The sequence below is a fragment of the Corvus cornix genome, chromosome 10 (assembly GCF_000738735.6).
Source record: "Corvus cornix cornix isolate S_Up_H32 chromosome 10, ASM73873v5, whole genome shotgun sequence".
Lineage (NCBI taxonomy): Eukaryota > Metazoa > Chordata > Aves > Passeriformes > Corvidae > Corvus > Corvus cornix.
In genome coordinates, this window is record NC_046340.1 from 13,315,097 (window position 1) to 13,341,435 (window position 26,339).

At 40.4% G+C, this 26,339-nt stretch overlaps 1 protein-coding gene and 1 long non-coding RNA gene across 5 annotated transcripts in view; one reads left to right on the top strand and one right to left on the bottom strand.

The window, feature by feature from the left end:
• On the bottom strand, positions 1 to 25,095 carry LOC109143429. 2 transcript variants are annotated; one of them, XR_005602766.1, is made up of 4 exons: positions 24,812 to 25,088; positions 20,669 to 21,427; positions 5,870 to 5,946; positions 1 to 1,241 (listed from the first exon to the last, which is right to left on the bottom strand). It is a non-coding gene; the product is annotated as an uncharacterized LOC109143429 (long non-coding RNA). The 2 variants fall into 2 exon arrangements; XR_005602765.1 differs by lacking the exons at positions 1 to 1,241; positions 5,870 to 5,946 and having other exon boundaries at positions 14,002 to 21,427; positions 24,812 to 25,095.
• Positions 24,957 to 26,339, top strand: part of TEX9 (testis expressed 9) — a 24,003-nt gene continuing 22,620 nt past the window's right edge. The window contains exons 1-3 of one of the 3 annotated variants that reach the window (XM_039557599.1): positions 24,957 to 25,050; positions 25,137 to 25,223; positions 26,041 to 26,104. In XM_039557599.1, the coding sequence (XP_039413533.1) occupies positions 25,007 to 25,050; positions 25,137 to 25,223; positions 26,041 to 26,104 (195 nt within the window). In that variant the 5' untranslated portion in view covers positions 24,957 to 25,006. Of the gene's footprint in view, positions 25,051 to 25,136; positions 25,224 to 25,295; positions 25,390 to 26,040; positions 26,105 to 26,339 lie in introns of those variants that run through there. The other 2 variants (XM_010390858.3, XM_039557600.1) reach the window with 2 other exon arrangements.

The following is a 26,339-nucleotide window of genomic DNA, read 5'->3' on the forward strand; positions in this document are numbered from 1 at the left end:
TATTAGCCCCAGATTGAAATTGATGGCCCTACATCTCAGAATAAAGTTCGACAGATGTGCATAATGTTTGTAGGATCAGAGACTATTACAATAAATTGTAAAAAATACACATGATTTCAGTGTTGCTTTCAGTCTAAACCAGCAGCTTGAAGACAAGTTTATTATTTAGTTCCTCATGAATTTAGTTCCCAGATACGTCCTTGTAAGCATGTTTATTTACAGCTGTATGGGCATCATATGACAAAAAGAATATTAATGAGTCACTTCTCTTCTGCAAAATCTGCAATGCCGTGCCAGGCTGGCACCCAAGGGCCACCAGTGCCACCCTGAAATCACACCAGGTGTTTTAGGGGAGACCGGGATTAAACTGGCAGAGAGATTAAACAAGTGAGCCAGATTCCCAGGTTGCATTTCTGTGGTCAAAATGGTCCATGGGCTTCAATAGCTATGTTTATGCTCCCATATCTCACCATCAATCAACTGTTCTATAAAAAAACCCTCTTTTTTTTCTGTGCCCTTTGGTGTGAAGCCTTTCAGCTGTAAGCCTGTTATTGCTGGGTTTGAGCATCAGGCCCAAAATAAGACTCCACAAAGGCCCAAAATGAGATTGAGGTACTATTTTGTGTAGAGATTTCCTTCTCAGGCCTAGCAATAAAAAAGAATTCAACATTTTTTCACAGTGTGATATTTGGAAGAAATGGGGCTGTGTTGTGTATAAGTACAGCAGAGAAGCTCACACTCTGCTTTCCACGAGCCTTTTCCTGTTAGGAGTAATTCTCCCTCAGTGTTTTCCTGGCATTGGCACAGGTTTGTTACACGCCTGTTTCCACACTGAGCAGAGAGTCTTGCCCTTTACACAGCAGTGGGCTCATAAATGGGGGCCATTCTGGCTGCCTCCCACACAACCAGCTCAACTTGCCTTGTGTTTGGTACAGTCCCTGCACCTGTGCAAAATGGGCAAAAATGGTGGTAACTCATACACAGTTTACATGGCCATAACTGCAGCAAAGAACAAATAGATCCCGAATTACTGTGGCGACGAAGAGCTCATGCTGACAGAGTTAACTTGAAGATACTGAAGGGAATTATTTAACAGCTATGAGATAAACAGCTATGATATGGACTGACTGGACATCTCCAGGGATTATCCACCAAGGACCACTATAACCACCTGCTGGAGTTCTTGTACCTAATGGCTCTGAAAATCTTCATTGATGCAGAGATTTAGCTCCTGGTCAGCACTGTATAAGAAACACACCAAAAGTAATACAAAAGAGTTAATTTAAAGACCCATTACTGTAAAGAAAGACATGTGTGAAAGTTTAAGCATGTCAGAAATCAGACTAGTGTTGGCACGACCAGGATCTTTCCTGTTCTTTCCCATTTTCCAAATATCTGCCCTTACTGAAGAGCACAGCAGCTGAACTGTTGAGTAGGTGGGGGCTTCCTCTCTCCTTCTGCAGACAGATTTTACTTGTCTAGAAACTGTTGTTGCTGTACTAGTACTAAAAATTCCTGTCTTTTCTAACTCAAAAGCACTGGAAGTGTCTTGTGCTGGACAGACATATTCATTCAAGGATGATCTTCAAAAGAAAATGAAAGAGCCATTTTGGAGAAAGAAAGAGCTGGCTGTCTGCATGAGGACAATCTCCACTGTGCAGTCCTGTGACAGGTGAGAACCAACTCCATTTTGCCAGGTTAATTCCAAAAGCTCTGTTTATTTCCCTTCCATTTCTGGAGCTTGGGATCTAACACAAGCCCTCTCTGTGGAGAAAAGTTGTGCTTAAGTATTGTCTACGCGATTTCCCAGGATTTTCTCTACTGCACTTTAGCGTGGCTTTGTTTTGTTTTTTTTCCATTATGAATTGTGTCTGACAGTTGGGGAATACAGCATCTCTCACTTTCAGGGAGGAATGCCTTGCTGCCCTTTCTCCAGCTCACAGCCAGCACAGAGGGGAAGGCGCTTTTCCCTGTCAGTAGAGAGGGATCTGCCGCCTCTTGTCTAGCACAGAGCCAGGGACCTGCATGCTCAGAGGCTAACCTGAGGTATGAGCCAGATAAATTATGAAATCTCACTATCTTTATCCTCAAGACAAACATGAAGCACATTCTGTGAGGATAATTGACTTTAAAGGCTTGCTAAAAAAAGACACTTCCCAAAAGCTTTAAACACCAGTTCAGTGAACTCCATTTTGATGCCTTTTGCAACTCTCCTTCCCTAGGGATCTGTCTCTGTGTATCCTGAGCTATGCCCAAGACATTTAGCTCTGGTTCTGTTTGTTTTGTTACCTCCATTCATGTGTAGTATCTGTAAAATCAAAGTGCAATAACTAGTAATTCACCTAACAAATTTTAATGAAAACTCTAGCTTTTATGGTTTCAATTATAAAAAAAAAAAAAAAAAGCCAGTTTTCCCAGCTTCAAACTCACATCATCCCAGCTGACAGAAGAAACTGGTCTGTGTTCAAACTGGGCAGTGAAAAGAGGGCTCCTTTAATTACAATGAAAGCCTGCTTGGCCAGAAATTTTCTAAGCTTTGCTGGGTCTTGCAGCATCTGTTTGGAGTGGGAAGGAGAGTTGTGTGGTGCACAGTATGGCCACTTGGCAAACAGAAATGTTAAAAATGTGCCAGGGAAGTCTGAGATAGGCCCCGTGATCATGAGTCCATCTCCAGCAAAGGATGAGCATTGACCACCCCTCTGCCTAGTGATGGAAATGGGCTTTAGACCTCTGCAGGGCAACTTTAGGGCACTAGTGAAAGGGATATTCATTATATCCCTTTCACTAGTGCCTAAAAGAGCACTTCCTCTGTGTGGATGTGGACGATCACAAGGCGCAAGACAGCGAGGCCCAGGCTCCCAGCCTGGCTATGGCTTGCCATGGCTGGTCAGATGAGGGTGTGGCATTTTGCTGGGGTAAGACACAGATCACTTGCATTCCGTAAGTTATGATGACCAGATTAAATTCCCAAGGTCTATCCATGTTCTTTGGTGATACAGATAGTTTGAAATTTCATTTCTGTAGACTGTCTTCTCTGTACAGTACAATAAATCTTTGTGTCAGTGTAATGTCAAATGGGCTCAGCTGCCGAGCTGTTAAAAATGGAGTGTGGTGTTCCTAGACACTGCATTCTTGTCTTCAAGCTGGAAGTCAGTAAGGTAGAAAAAGGCACCAACTACTACAGCCTAAGAAAACTACATCAAAGAGGGCAGTGGGTCAGGAAAGTAGTGATTCAGACTGTCCTGTACAAGACTGTTAAGTAGAAAGGAAGGGCTGTCACAGAAAGAAATACCGAAGTTTGGTACTAGGCTGAATGAGGTTTTAAACTTTTTTTTTTTTTTTCCCCATTTTTGGGGTTGTTGAATGTTAATGTTCTGCAGGTAGAAGCTCAGGGAAAAATATTTTCAGTCAGACCCCTATGTAGATGCCTGATCTTGTAAGTTGTCTCTTGTGCTGACCCAGAGACTCAGTTCTGGGGAGATTTTGACTGAATAATGGCCAAGGAGAGAGAAATATATGCAAGTGACATGTAACAAAGCAACCAACACTTCAGTCTTCCTGGGATTTCTTTCCTTTTGAGATCCAGTAGTAAACTGGAGAGGTACAAGCAAAAAAAAAAAAAAAAATCCAACATTGCCTACCTGCAGAACAGTTGGAGTGCAAGGAAGGGGTCAGCTACAGTTCACAGGGGCCTTGCCACCTGCACAAAATCATCACCCAAATTAGCCTGACACAGTAAAGCAGTGGCTCCAGGTATCTGATGGCAGGAAATGGGAGAGCACCAAATCCCCAAACAAAGAGTCACGTGGCATGGGAACCATGAATTTTAGCTACATTGGTTCAGTATTTGAATCCCCAGATAAACTATGGATGTCCTCAATCTTACTGACGCCTGAAGGATTTCTGGAAGATTTCCAAGTCATACAGCCTCCTGAGAAACTTGTTTGCATTTTCTCCTGTATGCAAATTGCCAAGGCAGCAATCCAGCAATACTCAAGTGCTTGCGATTATGGCGTTGCCCTTTGATTCCCCATCCTGAGAGCAGGTAGCATCTTGAAAGATCAAACCCAGCCTGAGGACATATTAAGGATATTTGTTCTGAGAGAAGTTGCCCCCAGAAATGGGGGAAAGGAAAATGCTCCCTGCATATTGTGACTACAGAGCAGACGGGTAAACCCACACCACAGTAAAGCCTTCCATTCGGACCTTCTTCTTTCAGCTCTCTCCCTGACAAGACAGTGGCGTGCCCTGTCAAAGATCAAAGCAATCACATCTCTTCACTACTGGTTTATGCCCATCTCGTTTTAACACTTCATTTCCTCTTGGTCAAAAGTCCAGTCCTTCCCCTGCTCATCTTCTGGCTGACAGCTCCACCACTTCTGAGCACCACTTCAGGACCCTCTTTTCCACAAATGCTTTTGCCCCAGGGGCTGCTTCATGGACTCTTCACAACTTTTCTGTCAGCAGCGCCTGCTCTCCAGCCTCGGTGGCTGCTGAAGGCATCAGTGCTGTGCCTGGGAGCGGTGCTATCAGTGCCTCGTCAGGACTCAGCAGGAAACGTCTGGCCTCCTCTCCACGACCATCTGCTAAAACCAGGCCTCCTCTGGCGGGAGTCCAACACAAAGTAAACAGAGTTTCACAGCCAGATTTCAAACAGCAAAATAACTGAGAAATATGGCTCGCTGCTTCTGGTTTTCAAATTCAAAACACTGAAGTCCCTAGAAGCAAAAATCCTTTATGGATCCTAAGACCTCCTGGTTGCCAAAATGAATCCATTGCAGCTAACACTACGGAGAAAGTGCAGTGATGTAGCAATTTTAGTTAGTTACACCTAATTAGTTCAATTTATGCATTTGGTAATTTTTAAGATGATTTCTTTCTCAAGATCAGCGATGGAGAAAAATAAATTTGTTAAACTGGAGATTTCAGCTTGAAATATTTGTATGGGTAACAGTACAGAGAGAAGAGTTCTGAATCTTGCTACTGTACAATATTTTTCATGGTATAGGAGAGAGAGGAGGACTCAATGAAGTGTGAAAGATTTTTTAAAAGAACAGATTGCCATGTCTTTTAAAATAGGTCAAGTTTTTGGCCTAGTTTCCTTTAGAGCATCCCTTAAAGCAATGGGGTTGGAATATCCATGATAGTGCCATTGCTTTTTTTGCTTTTAGCCATGTCTGTGTGTGGGTCTAGTTGTAACACAGAAATGTTCCAGTGTAAAACTCTGATGGCAAAGACCACATATCTCCAGGAGTATTTGTGAACAAGTTACACTGAACAATAAAATCTCAGCAGTGGCTGCATTTCATCCTTATGGGTAATGTTATTCTGAAACAAGCGACTGAGAAAAAACAAACTGTTAAATAAGATCATGGCCAGTGAAGCCAAAACCTGCAGACACAAATCCTGTCAAACCTAATTTATTAACCCTCCAAATTTCAGGAGGGTTTGCACTGTTGTTTGCTTTCCATCTTTAAATTGATTAAATCAATTGATTAACTTGATTTAAGCAGAACGGAGAACTATAATAATGACAGGCAGACTGAAGATACACAAGATAGCACTTGTAAGAACAAACCAAGGCCACCTATGTTGAATGGAGATAAAATACAACAGTCAGCTGTCAAAACAAAAAGAATCTGTATGTGTACATTTAAATTCTGAAAAAGGATGTTCAAGATATTTAAAGAGGGAGGAAATTCTGCAAGCAATATTAATTAATATGGAATAAATACCATCTGTCTTCTTTGTACAGAGCAGTCTGGTGTGTATTTTAATGGCTGCGTCTTTGCTCTATGAACATAACAGGTATAATACATATGTATTTATTATGTTACATAGACTTAATTATTCCACATAATACACATACCAGTAATTGCAGGTGGCCTTAGTGCAGCTATATGGAGTGAGGCAGGACATGAGGAGGATTTCCTCCACCACAGAGACCTGAAAAAAGGCCAGATACAAATCAAGAGTGGTTGTGTCTGGAGACTACAAGGACAGGACTTGTCACTTTACCTGCTCTCCCCTGAGGCTGAGACGGGTGCTCAGCACATCCCTACTAAGATGCACATTTTTCTCCCCACTAAGCTGATCCCTAAGGGATAGTACCCTTCAGGCACAGCCATTTAGAATGTACCTTGTTGTGGTGAAACTCTGGATTGACCTACTGCACAGCCAATAGTAAACATCAGTTGGCTTACAGTGTTGTACAGTAATAAACACACTGAAGAGCTTGTCAATGCACACTTTGGGAAAGAAGTACAGTCTGGAACAACAGGGCCTGTGCACACACTTGGAATACAAAATTTTTGCAGGCTGTATACTTCATTATGAAAACTGTTTGTGATTCCAGTTAAGCTGTGAGTGAAGGCAATGCAAAGGCTTCTCTGGTATTCATCTCACTATAGTGTGGAAAGATAAATCAACCTTTAATAATGGAGACAGTTTTAAGAATACCTTTCTTTTAATGATTATCATTATTTTGCACAGAGATTTGTAGTTGTAACCACCATCATGAGTGGAACCTTTGTTTTGTACCTGATCCTACTCTACATCCTTTGCTGAGCAACCAGTATGAGCTGTTACACACATGCCTTTGTGTGCACAGTTTGTGACATAAAAAGGCTCAAGAAGGAGAAAGAGGAACTTTCTCTTAGCAGAATATCACAAAATGCAGGAAAAGTCATCTAGAGAGCTCCTAAGGATTCTGACTTGTGAACAACTTTTTTTCACATACTACTCCCACTACTTCCTGTGAGACAAGAATATTACACACACAGGTTTGGTTTGAGTTTTCACACTGGCAGTTCCTCCCAATGCTGTTCATATATCAAAATCACTTTCACTTCATAAGAAAGCATAAATTCTTCCAATAATAATTCTAAGAATATTATTTTTGTCTGCTACACTTTAAATGATTGACAAAGATGCTGGGCAGATTTGTGATGCACTTGATATAGAGCAGGAAAATGTTAGTGGCTCTGCAATGATTGCACTTCCACTAGCTGGCAAAGACTTATCTTGAAAAGAATCTCACTGAAAAGTTTTCCTCAGCATGAATATGTGACAGCAGAATTACTCAGTAAGGAGTGGTGGACTAAATCTCATTAATTTATAATCTGGATCAAGGTGGGGAAAAGTCATATCATTTATTTGCATGAATTTATAAGCTTCACACAGAGTTTTACTCACCAGCATAGAGCTCAGTGGAGCAGAGACATTATACTCTCTTATCAGGGTGAAATATAAGAAATGAAAGATGGTTTATTTAGGATACTGTACAAAGGTCCAGATTTTTCATGCCTTCATCTGCCCTCATAAAGCACTGTGGGGTCCTGATGTCAGCAGCACATTCAGATTCCAGGTGCAAAACAGAAGCTGTGAGTGGAATGCCTGTTCTGTGGAACATGCAGAATAATTACACTGCATGCTAAAGTGAGGGAACTGGCTCAGCTCTCTGAAGGATGGGACTTTATTCTGTTGGGCTAAAGCAATCATCTGTGGGGTTGGAGCCAAGAACGTTGAAAAGAAAATGTTGTTCATAATCCATCTGGCTGAAATCTTATCCTATCTAAGCACTAGATGTAGTTCAGAGCCAAAATTAGACTATCAAGAGAGGTACCAGTCAGATGGGGATGAAGCCAGAAAGCTGTTGAGAGAACCTGGTCCCTGGGCAGATAAGAACATGTGAACAGGGTGACAGGAAAAGGCTGGGGAGCAGCTCCCATGTCAGATGAGCATGGCAGTGAATGAGTCAGCAGTGGTGGTTATGGTCTTCTCAGTACCTGTGGTCTTAACTGTGTTTGGGTTGGATGCTCAACCCAGCAAGAAACCCAGTATCAAATCAGTTCAGATAAGAGAATGGCATCCTTTATCAAGATGCTTTATCAATGTCTTAATTAGTGGAACAGTTCTGTATCACTACTCTTACAAATCAATACCGCATACAGCCAAGAAAGAAGCTGCTCCCACACTATCAGGTTTCTAACATTGCCCTAACAATTCAAAAGAAGAAAGAAAAAAAGGTATAAAGTTCAAGACAAGAAGCACTTCATGTCCTCTGCTGTTTTTAAGTGAACCTAAGGGATGACTCATGTATTTAAATAACTTTTTAAGAAATATGTGTGAAATTATGGAAATTTACATAAAAAGCTGCCACTTTACAACTTATATGATCTGGGGATAGGAGGAAAGTGTGTAGCTTATAATTAATAAAATACTGGACTTTACTATTTGGGATGGTGCTCCGGGTTCTTCAGCATTTCTAATCTGAACAATTTCTAGTGGAGTGGCCCAGTTTACAAACCAGTACACTTTGCAGCTGGATCTTTTATACCACCATGCAAAGAGTAAAATAAATAAATTGGTAGGTCACCTTTAACTTGATTTTCCTGACACAAATAATTTTCTTTCCTTCATGAAGCAAGGAACAAATTTCTTTCAGCATTAAGAAAAAGGATGTAGGGGCAGCTTTCCCTCTGCTCACTTGCCTTAACTTTGAGAATGAATTGATCACATTTTGTTCATAAAAATTTCTCATGTTGGGGCATTTCTTTGTTCACTTCTTTTCTTAGATTTTCCCCTTTCAGTTTTTCAAAAGTCCTCTCCTCAAATTCTAGCAGAACCCAAGCTCAAAAATTTCAACCACAGTTTTAGAATATTGCTATTTACACAATGTTGTAAGGGCCAATTAGCCAAGTGTGACATCAGCCCAGAAGTAAGGCTTGTCTCAGATACAGGCTGTGTTCTGTCCACATGCAGGATGTAGGAAAAATACTGTTTAGTCCTTTTATTAACTTAGCAGGCACCCAACTTAGAGCTGTGCCTGTTCAGGCGTCTAAAAACAGTTTGCACTAACCGTGCCCTCTGGCTTCCTGGCAGGGCTACTCCCATACCAGTAACTTGATACGTTCACTCATGGTCACCATAACACCAGCCAAGCACATGGAAAGAAGATCTTTAGAAAATACTTCAATGGGTTAAAAAAACCAGCAGGTCTCAGCTACCAAAGCCATGTCTGGGATTCTTCCCTCTGCAACACAGAGAGACGGCTTGATACCTTCTGGCTGTTTGCTGCTTGAAGAGGAAAAGGATGATTGTGCAGATGGCAAGTTTGTGCACAGAAAATCTGTTTTCAGATTTGCACAATTGACTAGTTTGAGTTGCTTTATTCCTCCAGCACCAAGGTAAGGGAGGGGGTAGAAAGGTATCAGCTCTCCGAATGGCACATAGTTTGATTAACTAAACGTTACAGGCCTAGATTCTGCCCTCACCGCTGGTGCAGCTTAGAGGAGGTGATGCAGTTGCACAGCCATGTTAGAGGACAAACACTGTCATGGCACAGTTACAGAACTTTATTACTAGTAATTTAACTGTCAAAAAGGAAACAATATACTGCATAAATGCCTGGTAGGTGGTTAGAAAAGATTGTGGTTTTAACCTTATCCACAGTGTATTTAATCTCAAATTATAGATGTAGATATAGAACACACTGGTGTTACTTTTAAACATTGCAGACCTGCATCTCTGTAAGAGAGTAGGGTTTTTTTCTGATTTTGTGTTCATTTTGAGGGATTTCTTGAATAGAAATTTCAACAATCACAGCACACAGTTGTCTGTTGCAAAAAAATATTATTCTGCTTTTCAGCAATCTCCTCTCTTTCTGAAAGCATAGACAAATTAATGAAGGATAATCATAGCTTAGTCATAAAAACAATCTGTCAATATTTACATGGTGCTCTTTCATTTCTTGGTCTTTCTTTGCTGGTTTGATACTTCAGCTAAGCCCAGCATGCATCACCAAGCCCTGGATCTAATAACTTGGGAAGATGGTATTTTGAGATGCATTTGCATCAGCAAGAGAAAATCCAAAGGGAGTAAGGAGAAGTGTCCTCAGCATGATTCAAAATAATTGCTGAATGAGAGGTCAGGATATAATAGGATGAAAAAAAAATGCAAAGGAAAATAAAGCAGGCAGCCAGAATCCAACTGGTGAGTCTGGTGAGTTGAGCTGCTATGTGCAGCAATGAGAAGGTCTGTGGGTGCACTGGCAACTTCCTCAGACACTGACTGTAAAACTTTAAATTGATTTATACTTCTTTTCAAAAAAGATGCAGCTAATACATAGCTATGTCAGGTCCATTTAAAACTCCTCTGCTCATCTGGGGTTTTGGTATCACTCTTTAGGGGCCTAAAGAAATTCTCCTGAGAAAGAAAAGGATTGGACCTTGAAAACTCCCAGCTACAACAGCTGGTGCCACAGGCATTGTCTGGAAGAAGAGCAGTTTAAGAGCTATCAGATGGCTTTTCCATCTCACCGGCATTACAGCTTCATAGTTCTGACTTATTAGGGATCAAACACAGATATTGATAGCTATTTGAGCATAAATATGACTTCTCAGACCAGAAGTGGGGGCTTTCAGTGCGATAGGAGCGGGCCCACTGCTTTAGCAGGGCACTGAAGCAAGACGAGTGAACGCTCAGACTCTTTTTCGTGGCAAGTACCTGAGTGCTGCTGCTGCTTCTGAAACCCAGCTGCTGTAGTATTGCAAAGAATAACTCAGAGCAAGTATGAAACCAAAAGTACTGCCACACAGACACGGCATATTTCTTTCAGAAGGTTTTTACCCAGAAGTATGGTTGTTAGCTATAAAAGTCTTTCTCATTCATGCTTTTTGGTTTTGGTTGGGGTTTTTTTTTCCATCATTCTTGCAAACCTGCTGCTTGGAGACTAAGCAAATAAATTTTATACATGGAACAGTTTTATCACAACTGATTAAATGAACATCCTCTTTCTTTCTTCACATTGAAAATACTTCTAAAGATTTTTACAGTTACTGGGGCTGGCAATAATTCACAGTCAGAGAAGGCTCTGAACACAGCATGATGGGGGTGCTTTCAGGGACAGCATACCTGAATTCACTTACTGAACTGGTGTCTGAATCCTCCAGTTCAGGGAACAAAAATATGACACACAGCTTCAAAGATCCCATAAATGGTTCCAAATAGTTTGTTTTCCAAATATTTCCAAGTGGTTTGCTTATTTTGAATTTCTGAGACACTTATGGATGACACAATCTTAGCATCAAATTATTGCCAAGTGTGCACAAGCCTCTTCCCAGAAGATCTGGCCCGGGGGTGAATAACGTGTTTGGTGCATTTGCAACACAATTACAAGGCAGAGGACAGAGCATGCATTGCCCTGCTCTGCAGTTTGCCTCAATTCAGACACTCTCAACTGGAGCTACTCGGGTAGAAGAAGCAGCTTTACAATTTTTCCCACAGTACACTTCCCTCCTAAAAATCTCCCACACAAGCATTCTTACTCCTGCAGCCCCATCAATGCTGGTGCCTGTGGGAGGGCTGGCACTTTTGGTACACGAACATTTGGACCCTCTATAGTGTCTGCTCTGCTCCCTTGAATACATTTGCACTTAATCAGAGCAACGTATGACAAAGGGTGGTCTGCTGTGAAAGGTACCCAGTGCACTTGGACTTAATATCCCCTCATTTCATGTGGATAATGATGCTCTTTCTTCCCCCCAGATTCTCTCTTTTCCTCAAAACTGCTGAGCGAGAAAGACTGGAAGTTCTGTCTGAGGAAACTGAAAACAATAAAAGCTATGGTCTACTTAGGAAAAGTGCTGTAAGAGAGCCAGGCTCTATATTATTATACTGTCCAATATATTGTAATAAAACATCATTAAAACTGAAACAGTTGAGTTCATTTTCAAATGGATAATGTGTGGAGATAAACATTCTTCAGATTATTCTCATTACTATTTTCACATACACTATACTGGTTTTCATATAAACACTGTATGATCTTATGTAGTATGTAGTCAAATAGCTGGAATCCATTAAAAGCATGCTCCAGCTGTGCAATCACTGTCCTCAAAAAGATGCATTTTTTACGTGTGGTTAATGCCAGAAAGAATCTACAGCTTCAATTATGAGAACATCAAAATATGTTGTTTATTGCAGAAAAAAAGCATTTGCAGCAATTTAAAATATCCAGTCAACACCACACTGCTAAATCTAGATAATAGAAATCCCAGAGAAATTTGAGCTAAATCTGTCTGGATTATAGCCATGGGATTATCTGAATGCTAAATTACTGTATATGTTTAACTCACAAACATGAGCACAGACAGTATAGGAATATGGATGACTATGCAGATCGCAATAAAACCCATCCCCACGGGACTTTTTCATACAGTAGGTAAACAACTCCTCTCAATTTATCAAGCATTCTGGATTGAATTAACGCTGTCATTTACTTTGCTGTTGCTGTGTAGAGGAATATGGTTTAACAGGAACAGCTTTAGCACTAGAAAAATAACAAAGGTTTTCTCTGTGCACCCTTCACAACATAGAGAGAGCAAGAATATTAATTGGCTGTGTTTGGATAACTGAATTAAAGAAAATACAACGGCTGTTTAGTGTATAATCAGAAAACCAAATTATATGCAATATTGAAAGAAAAGATTAACCCTGATTGTCTTATTAAACCTTCCTTTCCCCTCCCCCCTTGTTTACACACCAGTGTTTCTGGCTTTCTAAGGATAAACGGTGAATGAACCTGGACTGACCTGACACACAGCATCTCTCAAACTTTCCCCCGGATGATTCACACATATGTGAGCTGGGACCAAAAAAAGCAAAGAGGAAAAAGGCAGGGTACTGTACAGGCTGAGCAAATTTGGAAGAGGTGAGACTGTCCAAGTGTGCCATGCCCAATTCCCTCCTCCACTGCAAGCGCACAGCTACTGATTACAAACACACATTCCTTCCCTTGCCAGTTTAGCTCGGTTTGACAACTGCAAGTGAAATTAGCTTCAGTCCTGTTCATGCGGGAATTATTGTCATCCTTATTCATCTATCCCAATGTAGTAGTTTTTCTTGCTCTGTGGTGCTTTATTTGCTATTTTGTGTGGCCATGCTGTGTGCCAATGCACGGTGCAGCTCCGTGGTACGGGAAGCAGTCAGGAGGCCTTTCCTGGGGAAGAAGGCTAGACAGTAATTGCTGCTTCCTGTGAACAGCTACCAGCTGATGTAGATATGGCCACTTTCATTTCCCTCTTTCTCATTCAAATAATATTTGTAGCTCTGTAAACAGATGAAATGTAATTTTGGATCCTGGGAAACCATCAATATAATCCTTTGGTCAAAGTACGAACAAACAAACAGATCAGTCTTAGCCAGGGAGTTCAGCTGAATCCAGATTTTAAGATACATAGTTTTTGGCAGAAAACAAATTCTGGTAAGTCACCAAAACCTCGCTTTTTTACTGAGAAAGAGGGATTATTATGAATAAATGCCATGGAAATTTGGGCATGATAGCTGTTATTGTCAAACCATGCGCATGTGCCAACACATCGCAGTGTCAGCACTCTGGTGTTTGAGATAATGAAACGCCCGTTCCATTCTTCAGTTTTTCTCCCTCTACCAAAGGAGCGATTTCTCACTATTTCTGCCACTATTTTGTCTGCTTTAGTGATGAATGTCTGAAAACCAGCTGACCTACAACACAAAAGTTTGGTTGTTACATGAACTGTCTGTGGACTAAAGCTCTCATGAAGCTGAACCAGCGGTGGCAACAATGAGATATTTTAAGAGTAAAAGCTTAAAGTCACCTAGACACAAATATCACAGCATGACTGCAAAGCTGAGTTAATGAGCTCAGGTCTACCCTGTCTCAATGACTGCAATATGCATTGCAAAAACTCCAGATCACACAGTACCAGTCCCAAAGTGGGTCTCTGCATCTTAGCCTCCGCCACAAAAATTACATACAGAATAGAAAAACTTGACAAATAGATAAGGCAAGTGAAGGAATGCAGGTAGAAAACAGTTAACATAAACACTTTTTTACAAATTGAGCTAAACTCATGTAAAAAAGTAAATTCTAAAAGAACTTGGAAAGAGACCGTACTGTTTCATACCATGTTACTAACTCAAAGGATAAATAATTTGACAAACTGAAACATTACAAACAGATTTAAAGCAAAATAAGAAATATTTTTTAATTTCAAACAGTACAGCATAGCCGTAGTTAAAACAATAAAATAGGGTGCCTCATATTACTTGCAGGAACTAGATATGCTTCTCAGATCTCTTACATATTCATTACGAAATTTGTTCTACTGTAGCCCAGACACAATTTAAACTATTCCCTCTGCCAGGAGAAACCAAACTTTAAAGGCAAATATTAACTCAACTAGCATGGCTTTCTGGAAAAATAAATATATTTTGATTAGCGTGAGCAGTATTTCAGAAGATGGATCAATTTCCAGTCAAAAAGAAATGAACAAATCTGATTCAGCAACCTAGTTAGGTAACAGCTCACATGCTTATTACTATATAGGAGCTTAACCACTTTCCTGAAACAGAGTTCCAACATTAGAATGAATCTCCAACAAAACTCAAATCTTTGTTAGATGAAATCTAAAAAATATTATGCAAGTTGGGAAAACTATATTTTCAGGTTTACACAAGTATTTCTTTCTTCAGCATAGCCCCTTCAGGTGGACAAATGCCCTTGTCACTCGGGTACCTTTGTAAAACTCTGCTGACATAAACCTGGGCGCTGCTCTGTGAAACACTGAATGCTCAGACACACAAGCAGCCGGCACTTATCAAAAAGTTGTTCAACACAGCCCAGAAAAGAGGAAGTTAATTTTCATTTCCTGTTGGACAGTTGACCACATAAAGAAAAACATAATTATACATAGCATGGAATAACATTACATGCAGCTTCATGGTTAATGTCAACACAGTCGGAAAGGCTGGAAATTAAACTACAGCCTTAGTGGAGGTGGTTTCTCTCCTACAGGCCAGCACTTGCTCATGGTGCTAGAGGAGCACAGAGAAAGGATGCATGATTGCTGTTAATGCTGTACTGACTTCAAAAATAAAAAGGAAAAATGAACTTATTTTTTACTGCCATTACCTGCTTTTTTCTTCTTTCACAAGCAATACATTACAAAGATTTTTGAAGGCCTTAATTTTCCACTGTGTGCTGGTTAAGTGATTTCTTCTCTTCATGTGCTTGATTTGAAAGAGTCATCAAGCAAACTTCCACTAACTCTGCTCATTGCTACTCACAACTTGGGTGCTCAACTCTTAACAGCTCTCTCTTTGCTGTCCCAGCCTGACTTTGGAGACCCTTTCTTTAGATCATTCACCAAGGCTAAATGAGCTCTGACAACCCTTTCTGGGGATCTGTTTTCCTTTTGCTCAGTTCGTGTGATCTCTAGCATCATCTCCCAAATCAGCCAGAGAAAGTTCATTCTCTGATTTCCTCTGCACATGGGACAGACAGTATTGTACGGTGCCTCAGGCCAGTGAATGGAGCAGAAGAACACAGGAGTAACTCAGGCCTGCTGCAGAGTTGTTAGACAGCAAGAGAACAGAAACCAGGCACACTGTGAGCAAGCCCCTGAGAGTCTGATACTGTCTCAGAAACTCCTCTGCTAGACTGGGTTGTACAAAATAATACGATGATTTTATTGTATTCAGTATCTCCTTAACCTGATTTTAGTTTAAAACTACTCCACTTCTACTTGAACTACTAATCTTCTAATATTTAAAAAGAGGAGAAAGATTAATTAATAGACTTCAGCAACTTTCCATGACCAGCATCACACTTTTAACACATTACTTTTAACTAGATAGTTCCTAGGAAAAGTCTTGATGTTTGTTGCCACTGAATGCATTAAAATTCATGTCAGAGATAATGACTTCCTCTATAAACAGTGCATTTACAGTCAGTACAGTAGCTTTTCATGCTTCACAGTATCAGCTGTGGGGGTTTTTAGTGCACTTTTGGACTAATTTTGCATTAAGGCTATCTTCTGCTATACAGCTGTTAGTTCAGCCTGGTTAAGAAATGATAGGCAGGTGATCCACACAGAAGTGAAATCGTCATTCTGGAGGTATCAGTTTATGACAATCTCAGTCCAGAATTTATAATTTTAAGTTTTAATTCTACTTAAGTATCTTTTAAGACTCATTTTACAATGAAAATATGTACTACAGAATTATGCTTATAACCAGAGCTGTTCAGTAAGCATTAAAAATTATTAAATGCAACTTTACACTTAATGCCAAGTGTCAATTTTTCAATTTATTGATACCAGCAATAATTTTGCAATTAATATTTTCACTCTTCAAGCTATCTCTTTACAGTAAGAATTCAACTTTTCTTTTATCGCAAACATTTGCTTTTATCTCTACATTCCCCTTGCTGCTTCTTATGCAATGGCATGATCTTGCAAAATCTGAGCTGCCAACACTGAAGAAGAATGTCCAAATCTAAGTAAACAAAATAGCTGTTCCAATGGATCTTTTTATTTTCATCAGGTTTTAGGGAAAAGAACCCACCACCTAGTCTTTGAACTTCAACACCTTTGGAGTGCTCTTTTTACTCAGGACAGCAAAAGGTGTAAGAGTTGAATTCATTCAAAATTAACTTCAGCCAGTGTTTTATTCTCTCCTACCTTCTTATCTAAAGGTTCAGAACACTTGAACACAGACATTCACTTAATAATGCTAATAAACCAGTTGACAACAAATTTTAAAGGATTGAAGAGTCATTTATCTGTTACTACAATGTTTGTATATCTGTCCTAAAACACTCAATGAATATACAACACCTAAATTAAGCAGGGATTAATCTTTGTTTGAGAAAGAAAACAGTAAGGAGTGATGGGATGGAAGCAAGGGAATTTTCCCATTTTATTTGCATATGCAACTAATACATTTTGTATTTATGTACTTGTTTTTGTTACAGATTTGAAATCTTAAATACTTTGGTTTTGTTTGGTTTTTTTTCACAGAAGACTTTCTCCACTAACTGTTACCTCATGAGGCACAAATCCTGGGAAAACCTGAGTTGCAATAAGGGAAAAAAACCATTTTGACCACACAACAGAAGTCTTTAAAGCTCTGTCAGATAGGTCTAGCCTCGGAATTGAGCTCAATGTTCAGTCTGGGGTTATTTTTGCCATAGATAGTTTCTTCATAGGACAGATGTTTCCCTGTGCCTGAGTGTCCCATAGTGGTTATACTGCAATCTTACCTCTGCATTCCATCCCACAAAGCAATTCCCATTAGAGAAATTCTGCTCTAGTGTAAGCTAACTTGCACCTTACTACTAAGGCTGACTGCTGAGATGATAACCCGGCAAGTTTAATGAACACATTCAATATATGCATCTCCCAAAAGACTCAGTCCAATTTGTGTTCATGTATAGAAAACAAAGCCTCTGTGCTTTTCCTGGTGACTGTGCTCACATCACAGATGTTCCCTAATGCTGTACTTGGATCTTGAATCTGAGGGACTTCTTAGAGTGCTCTGGGGCATCTGCAGCAAGAGCTGACTTCAATAGAAATTATGGGGCTCAGCATGCCTAAAAACTAGGCCTTGTATTTTTAAAAGCTATCAAACATTCTGTTGTTAAAATAACATCTCTTTTTAGTGTGGCAGTACAACAAAAAGAAACCTCCTATGAATTTCTGCTGGTTCTGCAAAAACAACAATTGCTGTCGGCATTTGTTTATGAAAACAGGCAAAAGATAACAAACCAGCCTTCTCCCCCAAGCTGACAGGGAGCTGCACATCTTTTCCTCCAGCTAGCGAAAAAGTTCCTACCTCCCATAAGCCAAAAAACTTTTCAGTGCAGTTTAATACACAAACAAGTCATGTGTATGCATACTGGGGGTTTACACAGGGGCACAGTGCTTGACTTTTAATTCCTTTTCTTATACTGGCACAAGTTTTCTCACAGAGAGCAGGCATTATCAGGGACGCCAAGGCCTGAACTGGCACTACAGACTCAACGAGCACTTCTTTTATCAAGCAACACAGTATGCACAAAAACATGTGTGATTCTAGTTTAAGGCTAACATTGGATGCTAACATTGGCACATTGAAAATGTTAGAACTTGTTTGTACTTGATACATAGTATTAATTTGCTTGGCCATAGCCCACTATAGTCACTGAATATTTCAGAATATTTCACTGAACGAAAAATTAATAAAAACATGCAATTTGATAGTAAAGGCCAGATCTGTTGTGGTGTTGTCAACACAGCAAAGTAACTTTGAAAGCCCTCACCTGCATTCACCCTTGATATACATACTCAAATATATAACGTGGCAAATCCCATGAAAGCAACAGTATAAAATGCTTTTTCCAAATGAATTTACGCTGTGTAGCAGAACATAATCTTCCAAGTGGAGAGGAACTGGATGCAGGTGATGACACACCTATGCAGATAAAATATTCATAATGAGCACAAGAGTATTTGGCTCTTTCAGTCTCTGGGGTTTTGGTTCTAAATACTCAGTTGGGTTTCTTACTGACAACAGCAGGGACAGAAACAATAAATGCAGCCCAGCAATGAACGCTGTAATGAAGAGGAATAGCATGGAGAGATTTGCACTTGCTACTGTTATAACTGCAGGGCCCTGCATCTAGGTGACAAGATTGTTTCTTTTTCCAAATCTACCCTGTTAATTGAAAGCCTCTCTGTTGAAAATCAGTGATTTCTTAAAAGCACCTTGGTAGCTCTCTTTAAGTCAGGAGGGGTTGTCTTCCTTAGACAGAGATCTAAGATGTAAAGTGACAGTCTTTTGGAATTTCAGTGATCAAATATAGTGGGAAAAATTCAGTTTAATTTTGTTTCTAGTTTGCAATAAGTAAAATTAAATTTGTGGAGGAGTCACTGATCTGTTTCAACTCATGTTGCCTTTGTTTAAAACAGGATGAGGAAATGATCTCATTTAGGGAAAAACTGTATACTTCCAGAGCAGACCAATGAACAAAAACTATCTGGTAGGAGGGTCTAAGAAGTAGATTTTGGTCCATGAGTGACATACAAAATTCTTTCCTTTTTTCTATGTAACTTCACACATGACAGTGTTTCAGGCAGGAAATGGCGTAAGATTTCCATTTGCAGTGAAATGAAAGGTCACTCTGTAGCTTTGGGAACAAGCTTGGAAAAGCCTTAGCATATGTTGCAGCAGCCCTCTAAGGGTACCCTCCATTAGAAAGGTTGCCTCTTACACAGTAGGAGGAATTTCCATCATCAGTGAAAGGTATTTCTCCTTTACTTTGACATTGCCATGTTCTCAAATCCTCTGAACCTCTATACTGGAGGACCATCTGCTTTTTTAAAAATTTTCCACATGGCAGACCATCGCATTGATAAACTAACTTTTTTTTTTTCCAAAAATACCAGCTACCACAACAACAAAAAAATCATACAATTGTCACAACAACCTGATAATATTACAGTGGCCACTTTGAAGAGTGGTCTGAAGAGTATTTGCCAAACCTTTTGATCCCTAGTAATCAGAACAGAAGTGCCCAAAATCCAGAGATTAAAGGATTAGGCCTCAAGAAAGACTTGTGGTATTTCAAGAAAATGTGACTGATGCTCACCACTTATTTTTTACAGTACTGATGAGATTTAGTGTTTAAGGTCCTTTCCTGTTCAGACATAAAAGCTGCTGTAATCAGAGTATTACTAGGGAAAACTACTCTGGTTGGGGATTCAATATGTTTAAATTGTTGAGCCAAGGTTATTGTTTGGATTAGGTTAGGAAGGATGACACTGAAATAAGTAAGCCCCCATAGTGCAGTGAAGCAGAGAAGAACAAAGAAAAATGTTTATATTTTTAAATAGGAATCTGGATAGCACAAGTATGCTGGTTATAGTTATATTAAAAAAAAAAAAAACATTAGACCAGCCTAGAAACTAGGTATTGTATATGTCTACACAAGTACTAGAAATAGAAAAAAAAACCCAAACATTTCCATGGCACTGAAATCTATATGAAAGCAAAACTGGAGACACTGGAGATGGAAGAGACTTAATAGGTCAGCCTGCCCATCCCCCAGCTCTGTTGTCCCTCAAAATCTGTGTACCTGGTTCCCACATACCTCCCTGACTTCTGCCACACAAAACTTGGCATACACCACTGACATCCATCAGGGTTATCCTGCCAGGAAACAAAAGATACCAGGGTATAGTGGTGCAAAACCAGCTTAGTGTCTGTAAGTAAGGGCTAAAAAACTTGCACGGACTTCATGTATTCAAACAGCAGCTTTTTTACAGGAGATCCATGGCTATGAATAATACTTGGTCTTCTTCATATTTCAGGGAGCCATTAGAGACGCATGAGAAAATATCAGCACAAAAATATGTTCCAATATATAATCACGCCATTTCAAACACCATTGGATTATTATTACTGATTAGGGGGAAATATCCAACAGCTGTCTGGGGAATTCCCTCGACATCTGGATTATTGATTTAATAGCTATATATTGTCTAGATCCTACCATTCCACTAATGTTTGAAAATACTGTACACAAGTTTTTGGGTTTTTTTCCCTATGATTGCACAATAATAATGTATTTTAGTCTGATTTTTAGGTGAATTCGAGATTAGTTATTATACACTCCACACAACAGAAATATGAAATAGCAATTTTATCTTTTAAAGTAAAAACCAAGATAAGTATTTAAAGCTAACAAGAAAAAAATAATCAAAAAGCAAAACAAACAAACAAACAAAAAACCAACCGCAAACCAAACCAAACCAACCAAAACCCATCCAGGTTTCCAGAAATCTGCTAAGTATTAAATTCCACTTACAATTCATTCCAAAATTCTGCTCTTCCCTCTCTCCCCTCCCGGAAATTGGAACTAGAAAAATGAAGGAGAAATTTAAGGTAGGGAAACTATTCAAGGGTGAAGTGGCTGTAATGGTTACAGTTGCTTAGGTTACAGTGATATGCTTTGGATTTGACATCTTCTGTTGCACACTCAGAATAAATAAGTAAACAAACAACTGCCTGCTAGCTTGACGTTATTTGCCTTCATGTGTGAGCGCTGCAGTCAGCCTGTCTCTGGTTTCCTTCCTTGTGGCTAGGCTGAGCCTGCACAGGCTGTGGGGTTTGTGCAGTGTGAAGCTCCCTGTGCATGCCCTTCTTGGAGGAGGATGCTGTGAAGAGCAGCTCACGTCACGACGACCAGAGACGTGGCAGCGATGCAATGGAGCAGCCCCGTGGCAACACACACCCCTGCGAGGGCTCAGCGCTCTGCTCTGGAGCCCCGTGCCTGGAAACAGGGCTGCTCACTGAGGGAAGCACCAGTGCTCGGGCCTGAGAGAGGAAATATGGTGTGGGAAACAGTCCTTCTGGGGCTGCCTGGCCCGGAGCACGGTAATCTAAGCAGTAAAAACGGTCCTGGGCAAACAAACTTGCTGACAAGGAAGCATGGAACATTTTGAGTCATACTGCCTTGGTGAAGCATCCCTCTTCCCTAGGATGGAGGTACAGCAGGCAGCAGCAAGTCCTATGAAAGACTTTTTCTTCTAGAAGTGGAATCAACAGCTGTACAAATGAGAGAGGCCTGTAGTAACAGAAGGTTAATCAAATTTAGCTCTACCACATACCAAAGACAATATATAGCCCTTAATGTGATTCGTGGTCTAAAAATAGTATGCATTTGTAGCATCTATATGTGCTATTTATTTGTTCACAACGGGCCTTAAAATAAAAAAAACCACAAAAACAAAGAGCTTGCGCCAGGGTATCAGCTGTTATCTCTTTGGCCTGATACATTTGCAACGATTTTTATGGAAGAAAACACTGTGCCAAACCATTACTGTTCCTCTGTTTCTGACAAGTAAGGTGATATACAGTGAAATCCTGTCATTGCCCCTCCCCATTGATAGTTTTCTAGGTCTCTACTAAGTATCACAACTTTTATGAAATGAAAGGAAAATTCTGTGTAATGAATCTCTAAGCCAATAAGAAGATATTATGAAGAAAAATTGTGTCTAAAAGCATGAAGATAATAGGCTCATATAAAAATTTCATGCCTTTGTATTTTTGTTGAAGGAGGAAAGAGACATCACAAAAAGTGTGCCTGTGGAAGGAAGAGGGCCATGGGTAACAACTAAATAATGCATGTGCTGTGGTTTAATCAAAAGTAAACACTGTATATTGATCCTCAGCAGTCCTCTGCAGTAAACTATTCTAACATCCCAGCAGCTACACACACCCTTCTGTCCCAAACCACTCCTAGCAGCTTTACTTTTCTTCTGTTCTCTATCCTATCTCCTCCTTTGCTGGAAGAAAAACAAAGGCAACATAGTGAACAACTTCATTTTGAATCTAATGTTTCTGTTGGAGTAATTTAATTCTGGGATCTTATAATCCTCAGAAAATAAAAATTGAAACACTTGAAAAATACGGAATGATGATGTACTACTCTATGATGTACTACTCTAATCACTACTGTAATCACGAGGTCCCTAGAAAGAGGTCCCAAGTACAGCTCGTTATGATCACAAATATCACTCTGGTCAAAACCTGTCTCTAACCTGCTGTACACTTCACCTCAAAATGACAAAAACATTTTCATTTTACAGTCACTATGTTTGAGTCAACCCTTAAAAATGATTAAACGGAAAATGGGAATTTGCTAACAAATATTGTTGGCTAAATCTAATACCATTTACCAATGCTATGCTTTCAAATGCCTTTTTTTTTCCCTCCAAATAAATACTGAGATAAATTTTCCTATCTCCGTATGTATCTTCCTATTGGTTGGGGTCTCTAATATAAGCCTATTCTCTACCCAGTTACCAACTATGTATTAGAGAATTAACCACAACTGTTAAGGTCACATCAGGTCAACTTTAAAGTGATAAAACCTTAATGGAGTAAGGGATCAAGAATGTAACGAAATCTCTTATTTTTTCTAATTTTGTTTTCTACATCTCTGGAGAAATGCTTCAAAGTTCACTAAGAAATACATATCCAAATATACTGATCTTATAATATTATTTCAAATATTGAATTCTAAATCCAATTGATATAATATTTCCAAAAATAAATCATATTAAATAAATCATGCTGTGGATCTTAGAAATATTGTGCAAATCTGCAATCCTAAAATGTACATATGTTATTAATCCCAGGGGGGTTTAAACAAGAAGAACCTTGTTTGCTGTGTTTGTTAACATACTTAATAATTTATGATATAATAAATTACCCCTCTTTTGTTTATTAAGTCTTAGCTAAAAGCTGGCTAGAAAACCTGTTGCTCTAATCTCTCTAATCTCAACCAGTGATTTTGTTTCCTCAGTATCTAACTAGCAGAGATCTTCTAGCTAATACTTTTGGCATTTTAAGGTGTCATGCTTTTGTAGCTATTTCGTACAAGAACTTTAAAACCAGTAAAGACATTAATAAGACAATATTTTAGTTCTGCAAAAAGAAATAGTACTTTTGGGGAAAAAAAGTTCCTGTTTGGAAAGAGCATATTTCTCCTCTTAGCTTTCATCCTGCCAACCTTTGTTTCCTTCTCTAGTTCCCCTGTTTCTCTTAAAATCCCCCAGGATGTCACTAGAGAGGTTTCTAAAATGTGGCTTTGGTTATGATGTGTTAATGTCTCATAGAATCTACAATTTATTTCTTAACAAAATCTGTCTTTTCCCTGTGGAGGTTAAATCTCTACTATTGACCTCATCCTTTTTGTTTTTCCAAACCAAAAGCACAAATTATGGAGTTTAATTCTGGTTTGGTTTTGGTTTTTTTTGGTTTTTTTTTTTTTAATGCCACCATTAACCTCTTGCTATTCTTTTTAGTAAAAACACAAAAATTATGGAAATGGACTGACTTCTTGATAGATCACTTTTTTCAAAATCCCCATAACATTTTTCATAGGCTCACTGTTTTCCCCATGTGTCAATACTTTTGATTCAACATTAGTGTTAAACACTTTCATTTTCTATATTGGTATTTCTATTTTTTGCCTTCCACTAATCACATTTGTCCTTTCATTTCACCTTATTTATCCCATAACATTGCCTGTCTCAATGCTCAAAATCTCCAAGTATTTCTTCTGTCTCGCAAGTAATACTTCTGCAGAAATCCTTCAGCACAGACCTTTTATTTCCAGCCAGCTAAGCCCTTCTGATTTCCCTTGTGCAGATCTCTTAATTAAAATCATATACAGCCCACGTAACTCAGTATTGAACTATGTTATTCTTGCTCTATAGATATCTCGTGCAGGACAGTTGGCCTGCTGTCACATGGAGTAGCACAATCCGCTAGGAACTTGGGAAAGGACATGGGAGTGAATGAGCAGATGAGTGGGCAAGTAACCTGCAACCTCCTTCGTGGTGCTGAGCAATGGGACACGAGGCAACGGGAAGAAACTGACACACAGAAAGTTCCAGCTGAACTGAGGAAGAACTTCTCCGCTGCGCAGTGAGAGAGCACTGGAACAGGCTGCCCACAGAGGGCGTGGAGTCTCCCTCACTGGAGATATTCCAGAACCATCTGGACTCAATCCTGTGCCACGCGCTCAGGGATGACCCCACTGTGGTCCCTTCCAACCTGACCTGTTCTGTGTCTCTCAGACTTCGTGACAGACCAGAGTGGAAACAGGCTCATGGGTGATTGGAGGAGAAATGTAGCACAATCAAGCTCTGTGGGGGTGAGGGACAAAAATAATGGAGGGATTCAAACCAGTGGTGGAGGACGAGACTAAAACCAGGCGACAATCACAGAAAAGTGGGTACAGGAAATGCAGAGGCATGACAGCACCGTAGAGCTATAGAGAGGGTGGCACAGTTGCCGTCATGCCGCAAACAGGAGTTTAATGCACTGAAATGAGGGGACGCTGGCAGGACAACGTCTAGCAAGTCCAGAAGGGCTGTAATAAATATTTATTACACTAACAGTTGTAATGGCCCCTCAGCCCTTTTCACCTGCCCCTCACCTGAATCCGTGGCAGCCCAGCACCATGCCGGGTGCCAGCCGGTCCCTGCGCACGATCCTGTCCCCGCGGCTGTCGCTGGGACCCTGATACGGAGGGAAGGGAGGAGAGAGGGAAAGAAGGAGGGAAGGAGCGGGGGAGGGCGGCCGCCGGTTGCCCGGGAGAAGGCGACGCCATAGCGGCTTCAGCGCGGACAAAATGTCGGCGGTCGGCGCGGCCCGGCGGGGCGGGGACTTCCCCGGGTAAGGCGGCAGCTCGGGCTGGGTTCGGACTTGGGGCAGCGGCGCCGTGCCCAGCCCGCGCCCGCTCACTATCGCATCCTCCCGCAGGTGCGGAGAGCGGCCGGCAGCCCCCCGGCGTTCGCGGGGCCCGGCGCGCTGAGCGGAGCATGGCTGGCCAAGGAGGAGCAGTACAAGTAAGGAGGCCCTGCCCCGCTGGGACCAGCGCACAGTCGGTCCCCTGTACCCGGGTGCCGCGGCTCGGGTCCCGCAGAGGGCGGATGGCACTGCCCGGGGCCGCGGCACAGCGCCCAGCGCCGCTGGACACCGCCGCCCCAGGCAGGCTCTAGGCCCGGACATGAGGTTCTTCTGCACTTTGAACACTGACTTGAGTTCTAAATTATGACTATATAAAAGCTTAAGCCTGTTAAAAACAGCTTAAAAGCATGGAAGCTCTGGCCCTGTTACCTGTTAGTGCTCAGCCCCTGTGAATGGTGAGGGTGTACAGAGAGCTACGTCTCAAACTCTGGCAGTCACAGCACCAGGGGCTGTGTGTGAACATGCAGGAACACCACACTACTGTAATCTGTACATCCATATAGCAACACCTCTTTAATTACATGATAAGCAATGTCATACATGAGTCCTTCCCCAACCCCTGCTGCTGGGTATACTGAAGGGAAGGATTGTGTTAAATGCGGAAAACCTTTAGGAAATAAAGACATACAATGTGTATTAAGAAATGGCATGTCCAAAACCAAAGACATCCTTCACCTCCCACAATTATAGTCTAAACCTTGCTGTTTAATGGGTATATGTTTTATTACTACTGATTTGGCTGAAACACAGGAAATTGTTGAAACATAACTTTGCTAATACCCTGAAGTGTATTTCGGCATTCCTTTGTAGGAATCATTAAAATTTCACTTAGTTCAGGCAAAAATACTGTCATGCTCATATTTATTCCTTTTAAATCTTTCAAAAACGTAGTGACAAACATTCTTACTCTTTCAGGCGACTGAATGCAGAATTAGAAGCCAAAACAGAAAAACTGGTGCGTCAGGCTGAAGAACTAATGGTGAGTAGATTATGCAGACTGTTACATAATTTAGTCTGGATTCGCATGCACACAGGGCTGAGCTTCAAAAGAAATTTAGACCATGACTACTAAAAGCATGTTGCTTTCAAATGCAAGGTAAGCTTTACTTTATTTCTTCTCAAAGTTGTAAACTTCTATTGAAAACACATTCAAAAATAGTTTCTATATAATTTTATCAGGTAGGTATTCACACAGCTGCCTACAGCATTTGTGC